The 27,873-nt window shown below is 38.5% G+C and overlaps 1 protein-coding gene across 1 annotated transcript in view; it reads left to right on the top strand.

Moving 5' to 3' along the window:
* The window catches only part of LOC139739852 (C-terminal-binding protein 2-like), a 114,893-nt gene that overhangs the window by 68,111 nt on the left and 18,909 nt on the right, over positions 1–27,873 (top strand). Inside the window, exons 3-4 of the mRNA XM_071650452.1 lie at positions 2,744–2,957; positions 5,491–5,666. Of these exons, the coding sequence (XP_071506553.1) occupies positions 2,897–2,957; positions 5,491–5,666 (237 nt within the window). The 5' untranslated portion in view covers positions 2,744–2,896. The remainder of the gene's footprint in view (positions 1–2,743; positions 2,958–5,490; positions 5,667–27,873) is intronic.

Raw genomic sequence — 27,873 nt, 5'->3', positions numbered from 1 at the left:
TAAGTGCATGCTATCACTTGTAGCCTGTGACACTGATAAATGTAATATAGCCAAATTTGAGAAGACTGTATATCTATTACAGCATCCTATTCTTCCTTGCTGCTTATTAATTCCTCTTTTATTGTTAATCGTATTATGGGCAAATTGTATTATGGGCTGTAGAAGAGGTAACTGAGGTGAAGTTAGGTAATTTTGTAGCACTAAATTTGTTGTGTCTTCTCATTTGATTCAGACATGCAAAATTGAAAGCAGCAGTTCTGGTAAAAGCAGTTCTACTTGATTGATTTGTGCCTGTGCTTGAGCGATTTTGAAGTTTGATGGGTGGTGGAATTTGTGTGTGTGTGTGTGTGTGTGTGTGTTGTTGGGGTTCTTTCTTAACGGAATGAAGAAACTATTGTGTTATTGTATTTGCTCATTAACTATGTATTGTCTTCATAGAGACATTCCAGACTTCTGCCATATTCCCAGCTTCATGCTTACATTAAAATCATTCATGTACAGGTGTGTTTTGGATTGAGTAGATGTAGTGATGTGTTTATGAAAGTCTTGAGGACATATCACTTTAGGATCAAAAGGACATAAGTTGCATCAAAGGCCCTTCTGCTCCTCAGCCTGGTGCTCTGATGATATAGCTACTTCAAGACAATTCCTTCTCTGCCATAATTTTTCGTATGACAAATACAGTGCACTGGAATATACTATGGAAATGTTCATTGTGAATGCAGCTAATCTTCACACGTATCAGAACTATTGTAATCATGAGTTACATATGGCACCTTTAATCATGCAGTTAATATCCTTTGTATTTAAAGAGTCTTCTGTTTGTATATTTTCTACATCTTTGAATACCTGGTACTTCTCATGAAAACAGGTGTAGTGCTTTTTTTCAGTGGAGTAATGTAGGCTGTATCCTGGTCCCATGAAGCATGTTGCCTTGTCTTGTTCCGTACTTTTTTGCAACCTTCTTGAAAGGCCTCAAAGTGCATCGTGTGTGCATGTCTGGCATGAACTTCTCTTTTGAACTAGCACTTCCTCCCTCCAGACATCATTCGAAGCCCCTTACGTAGCAGATCACCCATTACCTGTCTTTCTCCTCAAACAAAATCTTCTTTTTTTTTAAAGTAGTGATTAGTCTTGGTGATACAGCCCCCTTTAGTGCCACCGGTGTTACATTTGGTTGGTAATTGTAGTTTCTGGTGGATGACAGTATTGTACATATGTACTCTAGCAAGCAATGCAAACCAGCGAGTGCTTGTGTGGCTTACTTGCATCTGTTTGGAGACAGGCTTGGAATGCAGGCAATGTGTTGTCTTCTTCACTGTAGGTCTCTCATCATGAATGAATTATTTTAAAGGGGAGGGAGACTCTTAATTCATTTCAGGGTCTGCGGGCTTGTCTCGCGAGACTACCGTAATCACTTTAAACAGTATCAGTACCATCTTAGCATGGCATTCATCTAGAAGAAAAGCACAGACTCTATTCCATATCCAAAGTCATTCGATTGATGGCTATGATGATCCATTTGTTTTAAACTGTGTGAAGATATTCCGGGGCTTGAGGACTGCCCGCAGGGTAGTGCCATAGAGACCACAGAATGTGTTCTCCATTTTCATCCAAATTTGAACCATTTTGTCTTTCCTGTTGAGTCGTCGACAAGCGATAGAGTTGTCACGCCAAAGATGACGCGGGCAAAAATTCGGGGACTGGGCACGTGTTCGCGGAGGGAAGTGTGTTACACTTATTAGGAGAGATGACTTTCCACTGAACAACTCGCCACTTGACTAATAGAGGATAGATCGTCTGACAAGTTTACTATCCTCTAGCCTTCGCTGGCATCCTCCATACGTCGAGATGAGCAAACTAGATATTTCCTGCTTGTTCTCCTCATCCTTCGACAGTAGGGAGCTATTTAGGTCTACTAACTCTTTTAACATGATTTCAGTATTTGAATCTTGATGCCCGTTGTAACATAACCTACTAATCTTTCACTTGTATTTCTTTGATTTGCTGATAGTAGCGTAGCAGTAACTTCAGCAGCGAGATGCATTCCCTCTCCATCTTTTCCATTGAGCCAAAGTTTGAGTTTTAAGTTCTCATCTTTAACCAGCCTTCTTCATTCTGTAATCACTGTGCCTCGTAATACCCTTGATGTCTTCATCTTTCCATCTGACTCAAGTGTCATCTCGTCTGCCTTCTGTATCTCATTAGCAATCAAAGTCACGCCGGCAAACTTCCTTGCTGCAAATTTACGGCCTAATGCATGACATGCATGCTGAAAACTAGCAAATGTCTATGTTCATCGATATAAACATGCATGTGACCTTCTTTTTTTTTCACGGCACTTTCATGACTTTCTAAAATCAGAACATTTTCTCTGTATGTTCCTCTAAGAATGCCTTCCTATCTCAATCATGTCCTCCCTGTCCTATTCTTTCTTATCTCAGATATTTTCCTTCTTTATCACCCTTTCCTATTTATATTTATTGATTTGTCTTGTTTGATGATTCTCTACCATTTGTCTTGTTTTGATGACATTCTGCCAATCACAAATCTAATTGATTATTTGTTTCTGAATATCTTTATCCCTCTCCACCCCCATTGGTCCCACCCTTCCAAACATCCCATCTTCCCCCCCCCCCACCACACCCACCTGTCAAAACTTCTACCACCTTCCTTACCCCTCCCTGTCCCCCCGCCCTTCCCCTTACCCCCATCTCAATGTGGACTCTTCCCCACTGAGTAGCTGCGCATCTGCAGCTGTCACTTCACTGGTGGGGAGAAGAAGGAGGGCGACGTCCCCGTGCCCGACCCAGAGGTGGACGAGCCAATCAAAATTGACATCAGTGCCGTGACCAACAACACCAACAGCAACCATAGCTCGCCCTCGCGCTGCCTTATGGATAAACAGAAGCGGGCCGCCAAGCGCCAGAGAATGTCAGTAGATAGGATTGTTGAAGGTGGGTGCCCCTGATTGTTCTCCTTGGCTCGCATTTCTCGTTTTAGTGCCAGACACAATCAAGAAAACATTAAAAGAAAGAAAAAGAATGAATGTAAAAAAGGATAAGCTCGTTAGAACAGAACCGACAATAACAGCAAGTGATGCAGAATAAAGAAAGAGGGGAATATTGTTTTTAATGAGAAACATCGATTCCAGAAAACTCTCTTGTAAATTGACGACGGATGAACATGATGCAGTTCATCTGTTTTTACGCAAGAAGGAATCAAACTGTTGATGGCTGTTGCCATGGGTACTTTTCCTCCAAGGCAGAATATTGCAGGATTTCAAACTGCTAATAGAAATGCTTTTATCTATAGCACTATCATGGACAAGGAATATTATTGAATATTTGTTTTGTTGTTGTTTTATTTCAATGCAAAACGTCGCAACTGGGAAGGGTTCAATATTTCCAGATCACTTAACTTACGCAGTAGATTCCTGACAAAAACAATGAGTCTTTCGTGGAAGGATTATGTAAAGAATTGTCTAACTAGGTAGTCTTGATTGAGGTACGGTGCTGTTTTCAATTTTATACTTAATTTTATTGAGTTATCACAATGTGTTATCTTTAAATCTCTGACCAAAGTTTACTGTAGGCATTGTATGAGGAGAACTGAATATGCATAATCTGATGTAATCTATATGCATGCATAATTAATCTTATATAGATATGGAAAGTGGTAGAGTATCTGTGTGTAGATTGTGTTTAGCAGCTAATGTTTAGTTGTGGATAGTGACATTGACACCTTGTGTGATAGTATGAAGTAGTTTGCGTGTAGCAGCAAATGTAAGTTATAGACGGTAGAATTGCCAATGTGTTAGGTAGTGATAGGATGTTTAGCAGCTAATATTGATATGTGGATAGTTACATTGCCAATTTAAAGATCTGTGACATTGCCAATTTAAAGATCTACTGATTTGACAGTATTTGTGAGATATTAATGGATTCTGGCCTTTACTCTTTTGTGTCCTCACTCGATAATCTGTCTCTCATTTTCTGTTACTCGACATCCCTATCCCATCTTTGTCATGTGCTCCTTATCACATCCTCTCTGTCTGTCTCTCAATTCATTATCTATCCCTCTCTCTCTTTCTCTCTCTGTCTTACAATTCATATATCCATCTCTCACTCCCTCTCTTTCTCTCAATTATATATCCATCTCTATCTATCTATCTATCTGTCTGTCTCTCAATTTATCTATCTATCTCTCTCTTTCTGTCTTATAATTCATATATCCATCTGTCCCTCTCTCTTTCTCTCAATTATATATATCCATCTCTCTCTATCTATCTATCTATATTTCTGTCTCTCATATCATATATTCATCTCTCACTTTATCTTTCCCTTTCTCTCAATTCATATATCTATCCCCCTCACTATCTTTATCTCTCTGTCTTTCTGTATCTTCTAATTCATATGTCCATCTCTCCCCCTCTCTACCTGTTTCTGTCTCTCTCTCTTTCTCTCAACTTTTCTATCCGTCTCTTTTGTCTCTCTTTCTCTCAATTTATATATCTATCCCCCTCTGTCTTTATCTCTCTGTCTTCCTCTTTCTGTCTTGCAATTCACATATCCCTCTCTATCTCTCTTTGTATTCCGCTCTATCTCTTAATTCATATATCTATTCCCACTCTGTCTGTCTGTCAATTCATATATTCATCTCTCTTTCTTCCCTCTTTCTGTTTATTAATTCATACATCTATCCCTCTCTTTCTATCTATTGCTCTCTGTTTTCTCTGATGTGGATGAATGTGCTTCCCCTCTTAATGGCATAACTTGGTTTAATGTTCTTTCTCACAATCATGTCTGCAATCCCTTGCCTGTTCACTCATACCCTTTCATCTGCATCTTTTCTCCCCGACATGGATTTTCTGTCCATCATGACTTCCTACACACATACCTCTCTGAATCTTCATCCTCCTGTCTTAATGCACAAATTTCTGCCTCCTCCGTCTACTCCCCTCATCCGTTATCCACATCTCTCATTACTGCCTTATGTGTATTTCATACTTCTCAATTTTTGACTCTCTTTTTTTTTTTCCCTTTGCTATTTTCACTCTTTTGTTCTGCTTGCCTTTAACTTTGTCTTCATGCTAATGACATTTGTTTAAACTTATATCTACACCTCTTGCTGGTTTTTCTTGCTTGTATATGCTTGTGTTTATCACCTATACTTGTGACATGCTGCTTGCTCTGTCTTATACTCTTTAATTCTGTTTTCATATATGTCACCTTTCGCTCTCTCTCTGTCTGCTGTCTATGTTTCTTTCTCTTTCTCTTGCGCTGTCACATACTTTTTTCTATTTTTTCTGTGTGTTCCTTTCTATTTCTTGCCTCTTTGTCTTTCTCCTCTTTCATGATCGCATCTGTATATGTGTCATTCTGTCTGTCTGTGTATCTGCCTGTCTGTCTGTCTGTCTGTTCTGTATTTCCTTCTCTTTCTCTTTCTTTCTCTCTTTGTGCTCCTTCCCAACCCCTGGCCCCCCTCCAGCAATCCGCCACCCAACTACCCCCGCCACCTCCATGCCTGCAGCCACCCCAGTGCAGGGGCGCCCTCTGGTGGCCCTGCTGGACGGCAGGGATTGCAGCGTCGAGATGCCCATATTGAAGGACGTGGCTACAGTGGCCTTCTGCGATGCCCAGTCTACCACCGAGATTCACGAAAAGGTACTGATAACTGGAAACATTGCACCGTTCGGTTTGTGTTATGAAAAAAAAAAAGGAGACAAAATGAAGTTTGTAAGTTTGTTTTTTGATTCGACAGGTGGAGATGGGAAAAAAAGATGAAAAAGAATGATGAATTGGAACGGCTGACAACACAGCATGCATAGGCATTACAGATCAGCTCCATCAATTTACCCAGCTCAACAAAGATGAATTGGTTTTTAGCCACACCGGATGCTGAGGGGATCCCACGCAGTACACGTGAACTGACCTATTTTCCTCCACTTATTGATACTGTAGCTGATTGGACCTGTAAATGGCCGTAGTGCATTCCACATGGTTGTTGTGCTATCAGTGTACAAACGTCTTCATGGGACACTTTAAGGACATTCATTTCTTTTTGAAAATTGTTTCGTACCATTTTTTCACCATTGTATGTCATTATTTAGATCTTGGTAAGGAGATGAAGGAACGTTATGCTTGTTTAGTTTCTAGAAACTCCCAGTCATCTTTAGTGATTGATGTTGATTGACATGTGTCAAATGTTGTCATAAAATCTGTCAGATACCTACCAGGTAGCCTTTGATGTACCCCAACACCATGGCAACATTACTGTATGAATGGGTTGAGCCGAATTCATGTTTGTCTGGGTTTTTAGGAGGAGGATGGGGGGTGAGGGGATAATGGGGCAATAACACCAAGTGACATATTACTTTTGGAGATTGAATTTTGGTAATACCATAACTTTTTACTGTTCTTGATAAGCTGCTACAACTATTACAGGGAAGTTTGCATGGACTTTGCAAGGACTCTTGATTTTTCCGACGGTGAAACCCTGGAAGGAAAGCTCTCATTTGGACATGTTTTTTTAGGACAAGGAGAATGAGAGCGTGGTAGAACTCTGGTGATGGATTGATGTTTGAATCTATGGTTGTACTGCTGCACTACTGTTACCATCACTGCCTTCATAAATCAATTACCTTCAGGGGGTGGACATGGGAGGGGAAGAGCTTGGGAGATGCCACACTGCGCTTGTGCGCTACTTCTTTGACTCAAAGAACTTACCCCTGTTCAGACACAAGCCAGTTTATAAACTCGATAAGCCAGTTTCATAACTTGATAAAGAAACAGCGTATAAAGAATCATCGTATAGGCGACAGACCATTCAGATGCTAATCTTGACCATTCTGAAAAACGACATATAAAAAGTAGATGCGCAGTTTCCCACTGGGCATGTTGTTATGGTCATGACGTCGCTGCTAGTGAGAGGAATAGGGTCACCTTTCATACGAGCTCACGTGAAGCCCTGCCAGGTTATACTGTTCTATGGTCGCTATCCGTCTGGATGCATAATGGGACGTGATGGAATGCTGATATGTTATCGCGTTCTAGTTCAAAACGATGCTCTGACCGTCGTTTCATTGTATGTTTCGTGTGTCAACGTTCAGACGTATAAATTCATCTTATAGCTATACCATTTCAGTATCAAATTTTTGCGTCTGAACACATACAAGACCTGGTAGCGTGGGGAGACATGGGTGGCCACATTGATTCAATCTCCATTCGCTGCCCACAGCGGTATAGTCAAAAATCATGAATAACGCCCTTCTGCAAATATGTGAACTTGGGACTCGTCCTCAACGGGTTAAGACCGTGCCAGAAGTGAATGTGAAGCCAAAGGTCGCAGTAATACCAGCAATGTCTGAAAATTAGAGTGTCGTATGAGGGCTGCCTGTTGCTCTCTGTGTAGTAGGATGCAAATGAGCACAAATGGTGCGTAGTGTTGGTCGGAGTGCCATGACTACCATCATTATGTGACAAGTCATTAAATTGGCAATGCCATGGTGTGTGGTACGAGCAGCTTTGGGAAATATCAGTTGTGGTAGTTTGCAACCTCTCGACAAAAACTGTGCCAGTGAATGGGAAGGATTTCAACCGTGAATAATGGAATGATTGATTAGTGCCTGAATGGATAGTGTGTCTGAAGGGGTTCTTCCCCATTCTGAGCAATGACATGTTTACATGTTTGAATCAAATCTTCTCTTGCTCTCTCTGCCTAGTGAGAAGTGGCCCAGTGGAGAATACACCTGGCTTGAAAATAGAAACCATCCAGGGCCCTGTTTCATAAAGCTGTTCGTAAAGTTACGAACAACTTACGAGCGGCTGGTTATCAGTTCTGATGTGCTATACTTATCCGAATTTCCATAATTCAGCACAAGAACTGATCACAAGTATCTCGTTAGTCGTTCATAACTTTACGAACAGCTTTTTTAAACACCCCCCCCCCCCCAGTTGTCCTTTTGTGTCTGCTACACTATTCCCAAGAGTAGAAGTTAATCTGGTAATCAAATGTGTGATTTAGACCAAAACTTGGGAAAAACACCAGTATCTTATCACCTTCTACCCATGCATCATACTTACAGAGATGCCAGCTGTACTTTATTCAGTATTTTGTACCATTTTTTTTTGCCCCAAATACTGCAGGTCATATGGAAAATACTGTCTTTCCAGAAATGTAGCACTCTACTTGTCTATTGCAAAAAAGGTTTTTCCACCCAAAATATATTTTTCATCCCTCAGAATACTGCATTGCTTTTCACAAGGTTGATATCCCTGTACGTTCATCAAACACAAAAAAGAAACAAACAAACAAACAAAATGAGATTGATACCTCTGTGACCAAAGAAAAAGGGATGGTCCTTTGTGCAGACTCTGTCTCCTGAATTAACAGACATTTGGGCGACAGTCATCTTAGATTTGATGTGCCTTGAGAAGAGATATCCTGTAGTCAAGAGAGCTTCCCCCATGATCTTTCCTCCGGGAAGATAGGTACTCATCCACCTTTGTGATCTCGATGCAGACAAGCCCACCAGGATTTGATTTTCCAAATGCCAAGGATGCGGTTTGTCTGTACACGGAAAAACATATAACATGGCGCGGGTATCAAATATCGGAGTTTGTAGCCCATTTTCCAAATCCAAGGAAGCACACCCCAAATATGCTCAAATTCATTACACATTTCAAGGTATTTATAGCTCTTTGGCTGCCTGTCAAAATAGCAGAAGTTTATTCTTTTATATAGCATTGATACAAAAAAGTGGTTGGGAAAGTTGAGAAGTCTTAAATTGTGATCCATGAGTCACGTCATACAAAAGTTTTCAGAGTTGCAAAAGACGTAGAGCCCCCCGGTGTGTACGTGTGTGCGTGCGTTTGGGTCTGGGGCAAAGTTTTAGCATCTAAGTTTTGCCAGGAAAGTTGCCAAGCGAGCATGGAAAAAGTAGCTCCATCCTGACTCACACTTGTCTTCCCGCACCAGTCTTGCTGTTAGTGGCAGTGTTGCCATGGCGACATAGTCTGGTGTCCAGTTTTTTGGTGACCACCCTTTCAAATTATATCTCTGGGATTACATTGCATCGTCCATGAAAACCTAAAATACCAGACATGTGACATAAACTAGAGGGTTACCTTTATCATCAAGTAATAAGGTCATTAAACAACTAGATGAATGGTCATTTCAAAGGTGCTCCAAGTATGATGACATATTCTTTGTTACCCACTATTATATGATGCACTCAGTCTAGAACTGTGTTCATCATGTAACCATGTTTATGTTTTGGGACTGTGTCCTTCATTTCACAGTGCTATTTACAAGAGTAAAGACCGGTATGGCATATGTGAAGTGTTTTGTTTTGTTTTGTTTTGTTTTGTTTTTTGAGCTTCCTTTAATACATGATATCAAACTTCAAAACAACAAGATTACAAAAAAAAAAAACCCTTATGTTCAAAGGGAGTTAGTTACAAATCTTAAAGCTATGCAGGAGAGCATTGATAATATGAAAATGTTTCATCTTTGTCTGAGATTGACCAGTTTTCATCAGTTGTGTTTCTCTCATTCACTTGATTAGTGATTTGCAAATTAAATGTCCTTTAGAAGTCAATATATTGTTGCCGCACCTTATTAATGTGTAATGTGACCATGCTATGCCCGCTGGCTCGTGTACTCTGGGAAATCGAGTTCATGCGGTGCAGGGCCGCTGATATGAGATCAAACTGGGCAGGAATTGCAGCTCTTGACTTAGTCTTGTTTTGATTTCAAGGAAAGATTTTAACTAAAGAGTACCAGTTTAATCACCTAGAAACCAGCTGAGGCATTTAGTTGCACTCATACTTTCTGGGGGGAATCCCCCATGATGTCATGGCTTTCCCTATGTCATCCACATTGTGATGAAATGTCTAGCCTCTTTCTCCAGCTGTCCCCCCCCCCCTTTTTTTTTTTTGCCAAACTCAAGTGGCATGAAAAGTGTTTCCTGCAGGTTTCGTGGTATTGAATTGGTCCGCTCTCCTTACATATGTATCTCATTTACAGGCTTAGCGGAGGTGGGGAATCCACATTAAGGAAAAAAATGAAATAAAGTTAACCTTAAAATCACACATCAAGTTCATTTAAGGGCAAAAAAAAAAGCACACTCTTCTTATAAGTGATGTTCAGTTAGCTGCACCTATTACCTGCATGTGTTGATGTCTTATATGTGGTTATGTGCATGACTCATTTACAGTCACACTTGTCTCAGTAGTCACCTGTCTACAGTGGTCACCTGGTTACAGCAGCCACTGCAGAATCCCACAGAGAAGAATGTTGTAAAGACCCTGTATATAGTGACCATCTGTGTGTCATCCTGTGGTCAATTTGCCACTGTATATAAAGGCCAAAAGCTTCAGGCTTAGTGTTTATTTTCTCTTTTCAGCAGATTTTCAAATCTCACAGACTACTGGTCTCTCTAGAGCCGAGTAAGATGGTCGCTTTGACCATAACATGATAAAAGAATTCTTTGTATGTTCATTTCTTTTGTAGATATGGTAACTATGAATATATTGAACCCTATGGCCCGAATTCACGAAGGTGGTACAAATGAAACCATGGTTTAAACCATGGACAAAAACCATTGAGCGCTAAGTGTCGCAAGGAATGTTCGTTACGAAATTGGTAATTTCGTCGACAAAATGACCGTTTTGTTAACAAAATCATCATTTCGTGGACGAAATGTTCATTTAGTTACAAAATGTTGTCATTTGTTACAAAATAATCATTTCATCGACGAAATGACTGATTTCGTAACGAAATATTCCATGCGACACTTGGCGCTCCATGGTTTTTGTCCATGGTTTAAACCATGGTTTCATTTGTACCACCTTCGTTGAATTCGGGCCTATGTGTTCTGTAGACATGCCTGTTGTGTACATATATCACTGATGACGTGCAGTAAAATCAAATTAGGTTCTTATCTAGTCTGTAGTGATGATGTATCTGTAGGGACTAGTCTCTTATAGGTCATTAGACACAGCCTTCCCCGTCAGTTGTTGGCGAGGAAATAAAGGGAGATCCGTGAACATCATCTTTTACTTTTCTTGTATCCCGCAGAGGAACCTTGAGTATTCAATGTCAAATCAATTTTCATATAGCGTCCTTGCAGCCTCTTGTATCTGTTGCCTTTTCGTCAGTTTTTACTTTCTGGTAATATTAGACATTGATTCATCATGCAACCATGCAGATGTGGTATTTTAGGCTTTCTAGTGGCCCCACATAATATGCATCTCCAATTGAAGTGTCATGCCTTATATGAGTCATTGAGGGGCTATATAGGTTAGTAGTATATTATATTTCATATATATATATATATATATATATACATATATATATATATATATATGTACCTACCAAATATATAAAAAAGATGAAAGGAAGAGATCATTACTGCATTACCTGGTATTAATGTCTGAAAACATTTGTGTTTGTACCAGATTTGTCTGAAAGCCTGAAAAGGATGTGTAATGTGTTGAAAATTTGGTACAATCATTAAAATTTGTTTGACGTTAATACTGTAAAACCAGAAACGATTGAAGCATGAAACTTTTGCAAATTGGAGCCAGCTGCCCTTTTTGCAGCATGAAACTTTCGCGAATTACCACTGGCATTCAATGCATTGTGTAGACAAACACTTTTGTGTGCATTTTACCTTCGTGAATCTTCGTTCCTTCCGAAATTTGTGAAGATTTCTGGTTGTACAGTAATGCATTACTGATCTTTTCCTTTCATCTGTTAGGTGCTGGAACCAACACATGACTGTGATATGAATAGTTAGAATGAACACAATTGATTCAATTAAGTATGAATGTCTTGTGAATCTTCTTCTGAAAATAAGAAATTAGTAGACCTTCTACTTTTTCATGATATGTGTATAGATATCCAGAGAGGCAAACTTAAAGGGTGTGTACAGTTCTGGTCGAGGTGAAGATTTAGCTTTTAACGTTTTGTGAGATATTCAGAAACCACTCCATGAGATGTCAAAGAGCATGCAGTTCTAAGGGGAATAAAAAGTTCATTCGATGAAAATCGGTTTTGAAATGGCTGAGATATCCAAAAACAAGGTGAAACAAAGAGATACTAATAAAGTTGGGGCATGTCGCCTTTTATTATGAGCACTTTTTTGGATATCTCAGCCATTTGAAAACCAATTTTCATCAAATAAACATTGAATCCTTTTTAGAATTACATGCTCTTCCATATTTCATAAGAGGCTTTTCATTATCTCACTTAGGAATGTTCAAAACATGAATCCCTACCTCAACCAGTACTGTACAGTCCCTTTAAAGAAGAAATCCACCCTAAAAATGAATGAATTTCAAAAGAAGGAGAAAAATATTACCTACAGAATGATACAAAAATGACAAACTTCGGATAAAAAATAAGGAAGATATGACATTTTCACATTTCACATTTTTTTCAGAAAACAATTCTTGACCAGTCCTTATGAATATTCAAATGAGTGAGTTGACGATGTCATACCCTCACAAGTTTTTATGTAGTTATATATGAAATTCAGAAAAAAAAATTCATTTTTAGCTTATACAAGTAAAACCATGTTCCCATACGAAGATATATCAGAGTTAACATTTGTTCTTTTTTATTTGGGGTGGTTTTGAGACAGGTTTTATATTTATACTGCTGAAATATGAGATTTTAGTCATTTCTTTATATGAAATGTATAAGAAAATGTGAGAGCATGACATCATCAACTTGCTGATTTGAATATTCATAAGGACTGGTCAAGAAGTGTTTTCTGAAAAACCGAATGTGAAATTTCAAAATGTCATATCTTCCTTATTTCTTATCTGATTTTTTTTTTTTTTTCATTTTTTGCATCGTTCTGTAGGGAATATTTTTTCTCTTTCTTTTGAAGTTTATTTGTTTTTGGGGTGGATTTCCTCTTTAAGGGGGGCACTTCTGCCTGGTCATGTGTCAGAGGACCCACTTCGGTCATCCTTCTAAGACTCGTGTCTGAACTTGTCGTAGTCTTCCGTAAGTTTAACAAAGTTTTGAATATGATTTCTTGTTTTCTTCCTGCAGAAAATTATCAACTGTGCAAACATTTGATAATTTCCTGGACTTCTAAACTTTTGAAAGGACTGCTCTTTGTGTTGTCTGCAAAACTGCTGTGAAATTTGAGGAAAAAAAGTTTTATTCACCTTCATTAGTTTTGACCAGATACATGTATGAGTATGTTCCTCCATACAATGTATTATCGCCTGTGCATAGATTCTGTAATTTGACTGTCAAGTTTTTAAAGGACTGCAATTCATGAAGTTGGCAAAACTTTTGCAAAATTTCGGCTGGAAAGTTCCTGTCACCTTCTTCACCTTCCGACCCAGTTTGAATATATTTTCTTTTTAGGGCTAAACTTTAAACTGTTAATAGATCCTTTAATTTGACTTTAAGCTCTGAAAAGAAGTGCAGTGTTTGCAAAACTTTTGCGAGATATTAGTGAATAGCTCCAATCGCTTTTCTCAGAAGATCATGACAGCTGAAGCATTTGACTCCCTTTCTTTGTATCCGTCATGATACCATTGTTTTTTCCCATTTATTTAACTTTGGAAGGCAGCTAATCATTGAATGAAAGTGCTGTGTAAACTATTAATTTTATGCAAATGGAGAGGTCAAAGGTGAATGAGGAGAATATAGGAGACGTTAAAGTGGCTTCTGTCAGCTATTCTCTGTTCATCAATTAGCAGTCATTTTTTTTTTTTTTTTTTTGAATGAACATACGTTCATACTGACTTTTGTCATATGACACGGTGTTAGCTGTACCACATATATATTGTCCGAAAGCAGTGCCCTTTATCGGGGTCGTCGTGTTTGGGTGCAACCACCTACTCCGGCCAACGGGTCTTTGGGTTTTTCAATCGCAGCATGAGTCTTGAGGTTGGCCGGGGTGCCAGAAGCCATCTTGATATCATCACCATGTGACTCGTATCTTTGTCCGAGTCGTCCAAGGCACATTTCAAAGCCGTCGGTTTCCTGTTGGATCATTTCCTGAAGTAAAGTGTCCAAGGCCAGCGAGAGAGAGAAAGAGAGAGAGAGTGTGTGTGTGTGTATGAGGGAGAATTGTGTATGTGTGTGTGTATGTGTGTGTGTGCAAGTGTCAATGAGGGAGAAGGTTTGTTAAAGAGAAGTGCGATCACATATCTCTCTTCCTCGTGTCATTTTTTGACAATATGCTGAAGTTGTCTGGGTCACAAACAATCAGCACATATGGAAGAGCTGACAGAAGATTTGAAAAATGAAATTGGCAAAAAAAACAAAACAAACAAACAAACAAACATATGCAGCATTTTCATACAGAAGAATAATTACTGCTTTTAGATTACCATCATTTGCTTCTTGGTGTGTGTAGAGTTTGCAGAGTTTTCTAACAATAGTCTTGTTATGTTACCCAGAATACAATAACTTCAATACATTGCAGTTCCAGCATCATGCATTTCGCATTTGAGATGGTGTCTAATATAACTGTCTCATGGGACGTATGAAAAATGAGAATCCTACAACTGTAGTAATGCTTGCCTGTTTGACTTTTTACTTTTAAGTGCACTTCCACGTCATGTTTAAGATGACTTCAGTGGTTAGTAACAAACCAGATGGATGGGATGGTTGGAGTTTCATCATAATTGGACTTAAAATTCAGTTCAATTCATTTGGAAATTTATTTCATTATAATTGGACTTCAAATTCAATTCAATTCAATTCACAATTTTTTCATGATCATTGATCTTCAAATACAGTTCAGATCAATTCAAAATATATTCTATTGTAATTGGACTTTAAATTCAATAAAGATTTGATTTCATAACTGGACTTATAATTCAATTAAAATTTTATTTCATATTTGGATTTCAAATTCAATTCAATTCAATTTAATCGACAGTTTACATAATTTGTCACAGAACACAAATCAACAATATATGCAAATGACATTACAATACAGTGTATTAAAGGCAAGCTTAAGACATTTTCAGCGAAGAATGAAGGGACTCAGAAATAAGGGAAGAAAGTTGTGAAATATAGAGTGACACATGATTAAATGCATACCTGGTAGTGATATTTGTTGCAAACCTGATGTCCAAAGTATAGTAGGTGATAATGTCATCGGCTGACAATTCTCCCACTTGTTTGTGCTCTAAGATTGTATAAGAATTCATGTTTTAGGCTGATGATATACCAAGGACATTCCCCCCCCCCCCCCCCCCCCCCCCCCCCCCCCCCCCCCCGGTTACCATTCGCTAGGTTATGACCACATGACATACATTTGTATTTTTGACCCCATGGAAACAAGTTCCTTTTCCTTTTTCTGTCAAAACAGGAAATACAGCCAACATTCACGTGAAGGTCAGTGGAACACTTGTGAGGCCATGACATGGTTGCCCTCGTTTCATTCTTATGTTGTGGTGTCTGCTAGTTTTACTTCTTTGTGAACATGTGTGGAACTGTACCATTCCAGATCTTTCTTGTTGTAGGTCCGATTTTTGAGGAAACCATTTAATTTTGCTTGTTTGATTTTGATCCGTTTATGAATTCCAGCTTGAAGATGATGAGGACGTTGGCTTTGGTTTCAACGAGAATGCAGGGTGTAATCGCCCTTTAATTACAAACGAATGCAGCAGGCGTGTTTCCGCGGTGTTCCTTATTAAATCGTAGGTTTGGCATGAACGATGTGGTGTCTCACTGCATTGGTTGAATGACCTCCTATCCAGTGTAGATGGCCATGAACAGGACAAGTCAATTACCTTCCAGAGTGGAACACATGTCTGTGCGGCCGAATTCGGCTATGCGACAGGCGCATCGGTCTGTATCAAGAGATACACAGGCGAGTTATGTAATTCGGCGACATCAAACTGAGGTGGAGTGCTGACAGAGTAACAGTAACTTGGAAGACAATTGTTGGTTGTTGTCCATGGTTCAAGCAAAAGTTCACTTGTGTATTACAAAGCCTTTGTTCACTATTGTGTATTTTAAAGAATTCCTCCATGTATTTTTTTTCCTACCCAGTTTTTACATTTCCCGTTCACATCTTGCAGCCTAGGTATGAAAAGTGCCAATTTTTGCTTTCCTCTCAGAATCCAAGAAAAGAAAATACCATACTGCATGCTGGCTGAAAAAGTTTAGAATAGAAAATCTCTTCGAAACTTTTTTTTTCTTTTTGACTACATAATTAAGGTATCTGTCATGACTAAAGATGGAAAAAAAAAATGTAATAGTCCCACATATCTAAATCCTTGTATGTACCTGTTTATTTGAACATGGACTTCAACAAAGTAGTAAAGTTTTGAATGTGATCTTGCTACATATTATTGATCAGTGATATGTGGAACTTGCATGATTAATTTTGCTCTTGAAGTAAAGGACTTATACATATTTTGTTTGTTACCAAATGGTTACCAGTGATATAGAAAAGAGTACTCATTTCATTCAAGAAGTGGTTTTAACCAAACAGCTTCATCAAAAGTGAGCACAAAGTAGATTCTCAGATGAACTAAATATCAAGTGCAGACAAATTGACTTCTTGCCATTTCACATTATTGTGGAATTTAAATGTTGAGGCTATCAGACTGTCCTGCAGGCCACCCAATATATCATGTTACTTAATTCCTTTGATATCAAAATTAGAGAATCCACATCAGTCAATATCAGATCGATATGGAAATACGTCTGGAATCTTTTTCTTTATTTTTTGTCAGACTTTGATAAAAAACAGCAAAAAAAACAAACAAAAACAAACCTGCAATGTATGTCAGTGTAAAAAGCAATGCATTTAGTATCAGCATTGAAACCGGTAGGTAGTTTGTATGTTTGCATGTAGAGACCCAATTTTTTTTTTTTTTTTTTTGTCAGACTTTGATAAAAAACAGCAAAAAAAACAAACAAACAAAAACAAACCTGCAATGTATGTCAGTGTAAAAAGCAATGCATTTAGTATCAGCATTGAAACCGGTAGGTAGTTTGTATGTTTGCATGTAGAGACCCAATTTTTTTTTTTTTTTTTTTTTTTTTTGTCAGACTTTGATAAAAAAACAGCAAAAAAAACAAACAAACAAAAACAAACCTGCAATGTATGTCAGTGTAAAAAGCAATGCATTTAGTATCAGCATTGAAACCGGTAGGTAGTTTGTATGTTTGCATGTAGAGACCCAATTTTTTTTTTTTTTTTTTTTTTTTTTTGGGGGGGGGGGGGGGGGGTTTGATGTGTTTTATCGTTTTGCCTGAGACATTTTCAGAAGATTTCAGAGAAATCTGGAAAGATACAAGACGGCAGTATCATCATGTAATAACCCGTTGAGGACGAGTCATGAATATACTCGGGCAAATGTCTGTGGGAATTGCGTGTTGAAGCAAAATCAGTTTGTATTTTATATTATATTATAATCAAGTATATTTGTGTATAAAGCAGATGAGAAGAATGAAGACATACATTATGATTATATGTACATGATCAAGATGACCCTGTTGAGGTACTTCTAGGGTACCCATGTTAAAAAAATAATAATAATAACTGCCATTTGTATCATAACTCTCCTGTTTATCTTGAGTAACCCAAGATTTTCTCCACTTTGTCTATCGCTCATATACGTATTTTAGAACAACTTTTATGCAGAAGTGTGTTTACTTTTTTTGGGGTGAATTATCAACAATAACACAAAGTGATTCATGCCAACTGCTGTTTCAGCTCTTAAAAGTGTGCGTAAGTGTTTAATGCTGGTATCGCTATCTATCTATCAGACACAATACAAGGACACTTGTGGATTTTGTTTTTTCCCCTGCACATCAGTATCCCTTTGTTCTCGACACAAACAGTATGTGCATTTTTACCATGTATTAGTGGATTGTGTGTAATTGCTTTTGGCTGGCTCGCTGGATGACACACAGTCATTGTGTTTGCTGCGTCTGTTTGTTCCTCTTTTCGAGTGATGTTTTGGAGGTTGCTACGTTTTTGCCAACATCAGCTTGGTGGTTTTTTGCCCCCAAAACATATTTCCCCTTGTCGGACGAACCCCAGCACTGATTTCCGGACCTCACCGCGTCCTGGCCAAGAGTGTGCCAAGTTAGCAGGCTGGAAAAACAGTCGCTTTGATAACTTGTGAGTCTTCGGGGCAAAAGGGAGGATGAGTTTAGGAGGGGGCGGAGGTGGGAAGGAGGGTGGGGGTGTTGCTCGTCCAGTATCTGGCAAGCTGTCCATTAAACATCTTGGGTCTATAGGGGGCGTCTTGTCACACCGTGAATCAAGCACCTTGCAGCATCCTGATTTGTGAATTAGGTGATCCGAGTATCCTCTCGGATCACCTTCTGTATCTGTACGGATTCTTTGTTCTTCTTCTTCTTCTTCTTCTTCTTCTTTCTTTATTTCTGGACAAAAGTTGTGTATCTACGTACTCAAAAAGTACTCAGAGTATCAACTTCAAACTCATACCATATATGTATCATGTCCCAAAGACGACAAATCTAATGTATCATTGTGATTGGTCGATCGTGACGTCACTATGACGTCATTATATGAAAACACATTCTCACTCCTATCTCATTAATGGAATGGAATTTTTCAATGAAATTTACGTCACATATAGTTCAAGTCAAGCGCATTCTACTCATATAATCAAAATTCATATTTTCTCTTAAAACGTGCGCGTACGCGCGCGTTGAAATATTTGTATGCTCAAATCGAGCTCAAATTTTTTTTGCACACGTTTCAGACCATTTGGAGCATTTTTTGTAAAATTGAAAAAATTGGACGGACGCGTACGCGCGCGCGCATATACGCACGTACAGCTCATATGCAATAGAAATTTCCACTTTTTTTACACAGATCGGATGCCTGAAATGTCAAGGAATATTTCTACCAAGTTTCAAGTCAATCCCACTCAAAATGACGTCATACGGGTCCGTCAAAGTTGAAATTCCGCGCGCGCGTCAATGGCGATATACAGTGCAACAATGCCAAAAAACTGCCAATTTTAAATCCGATTTTACTCGTCAGGATGGACGGTGACCCCCCATTTTCTTTACATATTCTGAAAGCTTATGAGTTGTACATGTCATTTCATGGGTTGACAATGCTGGAAAAATGATTAAAATATATCAAATTTCTTAATAAAGTTAAAAAAGTAAATTTTCAAAATGACGTCATCAAATTTCAAGTTCATTCAAGCATATCTCACTTATTCTTTAGTTGATTTTCGTCCAAATTTCAATATGTTGTAGCTTATTAAATGGTCTTTCAGATATATAATAACAACAATTTGATTGGATGACGGCATCACCTCGTAAAAAGGGATTAAAAGTAACATTGTTAAATTTGACCAGTTTACGTGTTATCTCTATGGGAGTGCAGTTTTTCTGGAAATGAAAACTGACATGACTATCTTTATCGAGCACTAGCTCACTTATGCTTCGGTGAATTTCTCCCATATTTTAGTATGTTGTAGCTGAGACTTTGGGCTATCGTAAGTGTGCCCTTCGTTTTTTCATACGGAGTCGGCATCATGCCCAAAAACTTGGTTGAAATTAAAGCTTATCTTCCATGTATTTTCATATTCCTTTCTTTCTGCAACTTTCTTTGCAATAACTCAAGAAAAACAAGCTCTATCAGCCCAATATTTTGCACATGTTTAGTTTATGTCACGTACATTATTTCATAAAATAACAACTACTTGATCGGGCACCTTCTTGGGTATGTAAATTAGGGTCAAAGGTCAAAAATGTTTCATCCTGTATCTTGGTGAATACATGTCTTATCTTTCCCATATTTTGCATACGTAAAGACCATGTTACAAGAATCATTTCACAAAATAACCACTTTTTGCTCAGACGCCATCTTGTCTGTGCAAAGTAGGGTCAAAGGTCATATGTACTTCTTTCTTTGTCTTCATTATGACGTGTTATCTCTATGGGAGGGAATTTTTCTAGATGTGAAAATTGACATGATTGTCTTTATCGACGACTAGCTCAATTACCCTTCGGTGAATTTCTTCCAGATTTTAGTATGTTGTAGCCAATGTAATACTCTTTAAGTTTTGTGAATCAAAGTTTTAATCGGATGATGTCTTCACCACGTGAAAATGGATATAATGTAACCTTGTCAAATTTAACCAGTTTACGTGTTATCTCTATGGGAGGGAATTTTTCTGGAAATGAAAATTGACATGACGGTCTTTATCGAGCACTACCTCACTTACTCTTCTGTAAATTTCTCCCAGATTTTAATATGTTGTGGGTGAGACTTTGGGCTATCATCAGTGATTCTCCATTTTTTCATACGATGCCGAGATCACGTCAAAAAACTTGGTTGACATCAAACTTATCTTCGATGTATTGAGATATTTCTTTCTCTCTGCAACTTTCTTTGCAATAACTCAAGAAAAACAGCCCCTATCATCCCCGTATTTGGCACATGTTTAGTTTATGTCACGTACATTATTTCATAAAATAACAACTACTTGATCAGACGCCATCTTGGGTATGTAAATTAGGGTCAAAGGTCATAAATGTTTTAACCTGTATCTTGGTGAATACATGTCCTATCTTTCCCATATTTTGCACACGCAAAGGTCATGTTACAAGAATCATTTCACAAAATAACCACTTTTTGCTCAGATGCCATCTTGGCTGTGCAAAGTTGGGTCAATGGTCAAATATACTTCATTCTGTATCTTCGTTATAGTGTATACCGAATTTGGTACCAAAGATGGCAGACCTGACTCTCTTTTCTAAATGAGAATCCAAATATCACACGTCCAATGTCTCTAAACACAGATGAAACCTATATGGTCATGCCTATTGCGATCAGGACTCGAATCATTGATTAAAAAAAATCGGATCACCTAATTTGTCAGTCTTGACAAATTCCAAGTCTAGTTAATGGTGTGTTTGTTCGTGTTTTTGATGATATTTAAGCGGTTTTGCTTTCCTATCCCTTGGTCAGGAGAAGGAAGGGGGTTTTCGGGAGAGAAGTGAGCCGCGCGCACACTCACAGAGACAACAAATTCATTAGACTCGCCTGGGCCCTTTTGAATCTGCCACAGACAGTCGGTAATTTCTGGCTTCCTGTTTTGCGGGACCAAGCAGCGCAACGAAGAAGCGGGATTGGTGGCTGGATGTGCGAGGGCGAAGGAAGGAAGGGGGGAATTGGCTGCATTTGTGTCATCTCGAAAAAACATCAAGGTCATCCACTGATCTCCTTGACAAAGCCAGCCAGATAGACTGGTGACCCCTTTCTACACATGTTTTCTTTCTCTCTCTCTTTTCTCACTCTTAGCGATATCCCATATCATTTCATCTTTCTCGCTCAAAAGTTTTGTGGCCTTGCGCGAAGATTTAGGGGTGTAGTTGAACAGGACGTGACAAGCGGTATGCAGATCTTGGATGTGCTAGGGCAATGCTGCCGGCGTTTCGCAGATGTCAGTATCTGTCTTGGAACAAAGGGACATGATAGAGCTATATAATAAGAGAGGGGGGGGGGCACAGAATGAGGGAGAGCTACAGGCACACACACACACACACGCACACACACACACACACACACGACACACGCACACACACACACATGCACCAGGATTTTTTAACAACTTTTTTTTTAAACCCGTTGAAGACTAGTCCCGAGTATACTTGGACAGGTGTCTATGGGAAGTACGTGTTGTAGCAAAGTCAGCCCGTCCTCAACAGGTATTTAAGTCAAACAACCCAGAAGGACTTGTGTATTGTATCTTGATGAGTGCATTTGTGTTTGGGGAAATGATTTTCTACATTCTCTCTTCTGAGACGAAGGATGTTGCACATGTTCATTCAATGATCTCCCCCATCAAGGTGCTTCCACTTAGGCATGTAGCAAAGAACTCTTAAAGACTGTTCAGTCTTCATTTATCCTTCAAGTAACACTTAAGAATATGGACAATCATCTTACATGCGTGTTGTTGGTGTTTCTCTGATTGGTATTTTTCAATCACTTTGATGCATGTACAACTTGTAGCATCTCAAGAAAGTGGAGTCAAAAGGAGGCCCGAGCTTTCAATCTTAGAGAATTTTCATCGGAAGCAAAACGACAAGCATGTATGGAAAGCAATCACATATGTGACCGTGCTACACAAAACCAATAAATCTCAAGAACATCACACATGAGTCCCTGTAGGCACATCTGAGCTGTTTCCATTATATTTCTATGGACTTTTGATAGGTCATCTTTCTTTTGTAATCCGTTTTCAGAGTTACGAAAGGTTGCTGAACTCACGTCATATGATGTTATTTCTGGTATGTTTACCTTTTTCGTCTTTTGTTTCTTTTTACTTTCACACTTTAAAGTCTCATACGTTGAATTTGCAAATTTGATCGCCTATCAACGCGGTGCTTTTAACACTTGTTGATTGTAAGTTTTTGACTAGTAAAAGAGCTAAACCACGCTAGTAAAGCTTGGCAGTCTGAAGCAAAATGAGAGATTTTGTTCAATGTATTCACAGCCATATTATTGTTGAAGAGTAAGTAAACAATGGAAACTGACATAGTCCCACACACTCATTAAAATGTTGGGTTGTACCAAAGGCACAGATTAATCACAAAGCATTTTTAAAATCATCAAAGATGTAATAGAGATGTTAGCAACACTGTCAAAACTTTCCAAGCTTGATTAGGCCAGAGCACATTACTTTGAGATATGTGTGACTAGGAGAGTTAATTTGGCAGCAATTTGCTGAAAACAATGTTTTGCCTGCCTCCCAGAAGAATGCATAATGTCACTAATGTGAGACATGATTGGCAGATGTCCCAATCATGTTTAGGGGCTGGCATTTATGGTTGCGCTCCCTTCCCTTCCATCCCTTCCCTTCTCCCCCCGCCCCCCTTCCATCCCCCATCTCCACTCCCACCCACCCCCACCGGTCCCCAAACCATTTCCTGCACCTCTACCTCTGCCCTTGTGTCTGAAGATGATTCACGGAGTACCAGGGCACGATGCAAGCACTCCCCCGGACTGGAAGCCGGTTCGCTGGAAGTTGCGATGCAGACCGCTAATTTGATAATAACCGTGTCCACCTCATAGCCTTCCTCCCCTTGTTCACCCCGTGTGGGTCGTTTTTCTTGGCCCCTTTCCTTTCCCTCTCTCACTCTATCTCTCTCTTTCACGATTCCATATGCCACTTCCTGTATACAGTGGGAGACAATGGTATTTTTTTTTTCTGCTAATCATGCGGCCTTAAAGGGACAGTGCGAACATGTACATGACATACATGTAAAGTCATCAGTATCAAAAAGAACTACACGTCCCCCTCTCAATAAATCATGATGTAGGATCTCTTACTTCAAATGTTGACTTGGGGGGGGGGGGGAGTATTATGACATCATGACCTTACATTCAGTTCTGTAAAAACTACTTTCACTGAAGTGCAAGGTTTTTTTTTTTTTTTTCATTTTTTAGTAATGGGTTTTGTATTGTGAAATACTTATGAGGGTATGATAATTCCAGTTACTAGTCATAAATTTGAAACCTGGGCTGCATTCTGGGTGGTGTATGGATTATCAGTGGTTTTAAAGGCTGTCAGGGACTGGTCACCTGTAGAGTAAAAGGGTTAGAAAGTGTGCCATAATAATTGACTCTGGCAGACACATGAGGGCGCTGTGACTTTTTTGCTTGCCTTCATATGAATGGATGGTCATGATAGTGTTGTGCTACTAGAGACAATATGTCCTAGGCAGAAGTAGCATGTGTGTGTGAGTGTGTGTGTGTGTGTGTGTGTGTGTGTGTGAGTGGGTGTGTGTGTGTGGTTATTTTGTGCTGTTTATTTGTGTTTTGTGCTGTTTATTTGTGGTTATTTTGTGCTGTACGGGGGGGGGGGGGGGGGAGGGGTGGTTGATAGGTTAGATAAAAAAAAATGATGAGTTTTGTTCGGTTAAGTAAAGAATGCTTTTTTTATATATGTTTTAGGAACTGCTGTATTCTCAAGAGAGTGTAAGAGAATTTATATAATTGAAGTGGATATTGAGCAATCAGATCAAGTTGATCAAGATTTTTTTTTCCCTTTTAAGAGTTATACTTTATCTGATTTATTTATGTATATAGTGTGTGCTCTGCCAAAAAAAAAAAAAGAAAAAAAAAGAAGGAAGTTAAGTGAAAAAGTGATTGAGTAGCACACATTTCTTAGTCGGTGTGTGAGTGATAAGGCACATTCGGATTGGCTTGATTAGGCTGATCAAAATAGCTTTTTCTGAGAATTATGCAGATTTTTATTATATTTCTCTTATTTCTCTTATAAAAACAGGGTATGATTTGGTAAAAAGAATCAAATATATCGTACTGTATGTTTGAAAAATGCTTTAGCAGCACAAGAAAGAAGAATACAGCTGCTTTCTTTTTTTTGTTGGTGGACGTATTTTATTGTTAATATGGATTTCACATTGAATGAAACTCAAAAGAATATTATAAAAAAAAAGTGTGTGTGTGTGTGTGTGTGTGTGTGTTTGTGTGTGTGTGTAGACAAGGAGGATGTGAAGTAGTGCTTTATAGGCAGTCTTTGAGGCTTTTCTTTTTCAAATTTAAATTCAAATGATTTTTATTTAATATACATCACACTTACACGAGTACATAATATTTTAGGAACTTTGAATCACATAAGCTTCAACAAAACATGGATACAATTATAATGACAATAATGAATCTTCCAAGGTGCCTCCTACAGTGTGAATAGGAAATTGGGAAAAAGATTGATACCCTAATGGGTTTGCTGTCATTCAGAACTGCGTACGGGAAAGAAGATGTGTACTTTACAATTTGTAGATATCTTGTTACTGATTTTAAGGAAGACATTACAGAATGCTGTTTGAATGAACAATGATGTAAAACAGCATAGATTGGTATAAATATTACTCAATAGGACAAATTCTTGCAAAGTGATACCCTTGTAGGTGTTGGTACATCAACTAATCTGACTTATGAGTAGCATAAAAAAACCAAAACACTTCAGTCATGTGATTTGATTGAGGTTTGTTCAGAACTCCTTAGTTGTTTCTTCTTTTTTTTTTTTTACATGTACCATTATTGTAAGTATGAAATTACAACTTTATGGGGATTTCCGTGAAGGAAGTGGCTTTTCTGTTTATGCTTTGATTTAAGTCCGGTGAACTAAATAATATGTCATCTCCTAGTGGAAGTTATACGTGGTAACCACAAAAGCAGGATCTCCTCTTCTGTACCCTATAACAGGCTTCGATTGTAAACAACACATCCCCAGACCCACTCACCTGTCCCCATTAGTCTGTCGCCCTCTCTGTTCAGTCACAGAATATTTGTGATCTCAATGCATTTGCAGCAATATCCTGGTACAAACACCATTGGTATATTGCAAATGACAATATAATAGGGTCCCATTTTTTTCTCTCTCTTCTTTTCTTTAAAACAACAACAATGTACCAAGCTTGTCAATTTGCAATATTTTTCACATATCAAATGAAGTTCTATATACTTGATGAACATCTTCCGAAGTTTTCAAATGAAGCATATACAAATTTATCTATAGATGCAGAAACATTTTTCAGTGTATCTATATTTTAATCATATTGGGAGTTAGTTTGGAAATCTATGAGATCAGGATTTTTTTGTTTGTTTGTTTGTTCTTTTCAAAGACAGTCTAATAGAAGGTATTGCTGCTCTGTGGAACTGGTGTTTACAAATAGAACATTGTAATGTAGTAATAATTGACCATGGAATTTCAAGAGTACCAGGTATAGAGAATAGAAATCGGTAAAGACAATTGGAAAGGAGATGTAATATATGGAGTCAAAAGAAAATTGGATGGATTTGGGGAAAGCAAAATTGAAGCGGAAACAGAAAAATTAAGTTGGTGGAATAAGATGGCGTATTGATGGGAAACAAAACGAATTACAGTTGGAAGAGATACCTGGTAATAATTCATTTTAGGATGAGATTTATTGTGTACCAGATATGTTAGCAGACAGAAATATGACACAAGGGCCGGAATTCACAAAGATGGTACAAATGAAAGTATGGTTTAAACCATGGACAAAAGCCATGGAGCGCCAAGTGTTGCATGGAATATTTCGTTACGAAATCAGTCATATCGTCGATGAAATGATTATTTTGTAACGAAATGACAACATTTTGTAACTAGATGAACATTTCGTCCACGAAATGATAATTTCGTTAACAAAACAGTCATTTTGTCGACGAAATGACAAATTTCGTAACAAAATATTCCGTGCGACACTTGGCGCTCCATGGTTTTTGTCCATGGGTTAAACCATGGTTTCATTTGTACCACCTTCATGAATTCGGGCCATGGTGTAGAAAGAGAGAGTAAAAGGTAGGGGAGGAGATCGTAAGGTTGAGACGGCCGACCCTGGTAGAAACATGACTCATGTTTTCTTGGTCGTCCCGGTATAGATTGGAGACGACTTTGAGTCCAACAGCTATAATTGCACTCATCATAATGGTAGTGTCTAGATGAAGTGGGGGGGGGGGGGGATGGTTGAAAGAAGGAAGAGCCCTGACCAGATCGCTGTCGGGAGCTGTTCTCCCTTACCTGGCAATGAACGTTTGTGGTTTTTCTCTGAGCATCCCGCCCGAGTATTGGGATGATGTATGCAAATGTCTCCAGAATGCTCAGGAGAGTCAGACTAGTGAAAAAATGATGTGGAATTTTAACTACCAGTATTTGCTGTACACAAGAGAGCTGACTGTTTTTTGCCAGCCTTGCATAGAAACTAGTAAAAAGACAATTGTGTGTGTGGTTGTTGTTGTGTATCTAGTATTTCTGTCACATTGTTGTTGATGTTGGAAGGTAAAGCTCACAAATCTGTCATTATAAGTTGTAGGCAATAAAAATTAGAGAAAAGAACAAAAGTAGCTTACTGTATGATGGAATAGATGAATTATAACAAGGGGTAAGACAGTAATACTTGATAATTTACAACGAGTGTACAGCAAATCACAGTGGCTTGTGTAAGGTAATAAAAATCAGGACTCGGTAAAAGATACATATTATGTACCGTACCAACATCTAAATACATTCAATGTTGAATATATGACAGGTAATATTGCACACATAGATGACACATTGTATAAGAGATACATGTGTAGGGATCTTTCCCTCATTCAAAACCACAAAGCATGTTACATACCAAGACACAAACCTAGCCAATCAGGATCGAGGAACCCGTCTCCCCGACTGCCTCATTCTTCTATGCGAGTTTAACGAGGAATGCTGACGGCTGCTAACCACATTTCAAGCCAATGCCCCCATAATGACTACCAGGGAGAATTCTCACACGGCAGACCACATCTCAATGGCTCCCGCTCACAGGTCACTCGGGGTCATTTGGAACTCATCTCTTTCTAATGATGCTGTGGGAAGGTCATTAACCTTAAACCTTTCAGCACATTAGCCTTCTCCAAGAAGTATTCAGTCATTTTTTTAAAACATTTATGTGTATTTCCTAGATGTTAACAATTAAGAAGGGACAATTTATGTGAAATAGAGGGTTTAATTGTTTTAATTTATACAAGGGATGCAGCGAAGTTCAGACAAAAACATCATTTTATGGTGGAAAACAAAACAAACCAAAAACTAAAGCTATAAACTGTTTGGTAATTGTACTAACAGAGCCATCATGGAAAGCAGTTCTTCTACATCGGAGAGGCTACAATGGGTCAATAAGACCATTATATTTCTCAGTTTTTTGAACCCTAATCATGGTATCATTATTAGATCATGGACCATGATCATAATAAGCTTGCCTGAAATAAACATCCATGACCACTATGTGCATTTAAAGTGCCTATGCAAATCACAGCAGGGCAAGCTTTCTTGAAATACAGATTGTTGTGTAAGA

The sequence above is a fragment of the Diadema antillarum genome, unplaced genomic scaffold (genome assembly GCF_040938485.1).
Source record: "Diadema antillarum isolate AM-2024a unplaced genomic scaffold, OU_Dant_1.0 seq00000821_RagTag, whole genome shotgun sequence".
Classification (NCBI taxonomy): domain Eukaryota; kingdom Metazoa; phylum Echinodermata; class Echinoidea; order Diadematoida; family Diadematidae; genus Diadema; species Diadema antillarum.
The sequence above is the reverse complement of the archived record's forward strand: the minus strand, read 5'-3'. Positions and strand labels throughout refer to the sequence as shown.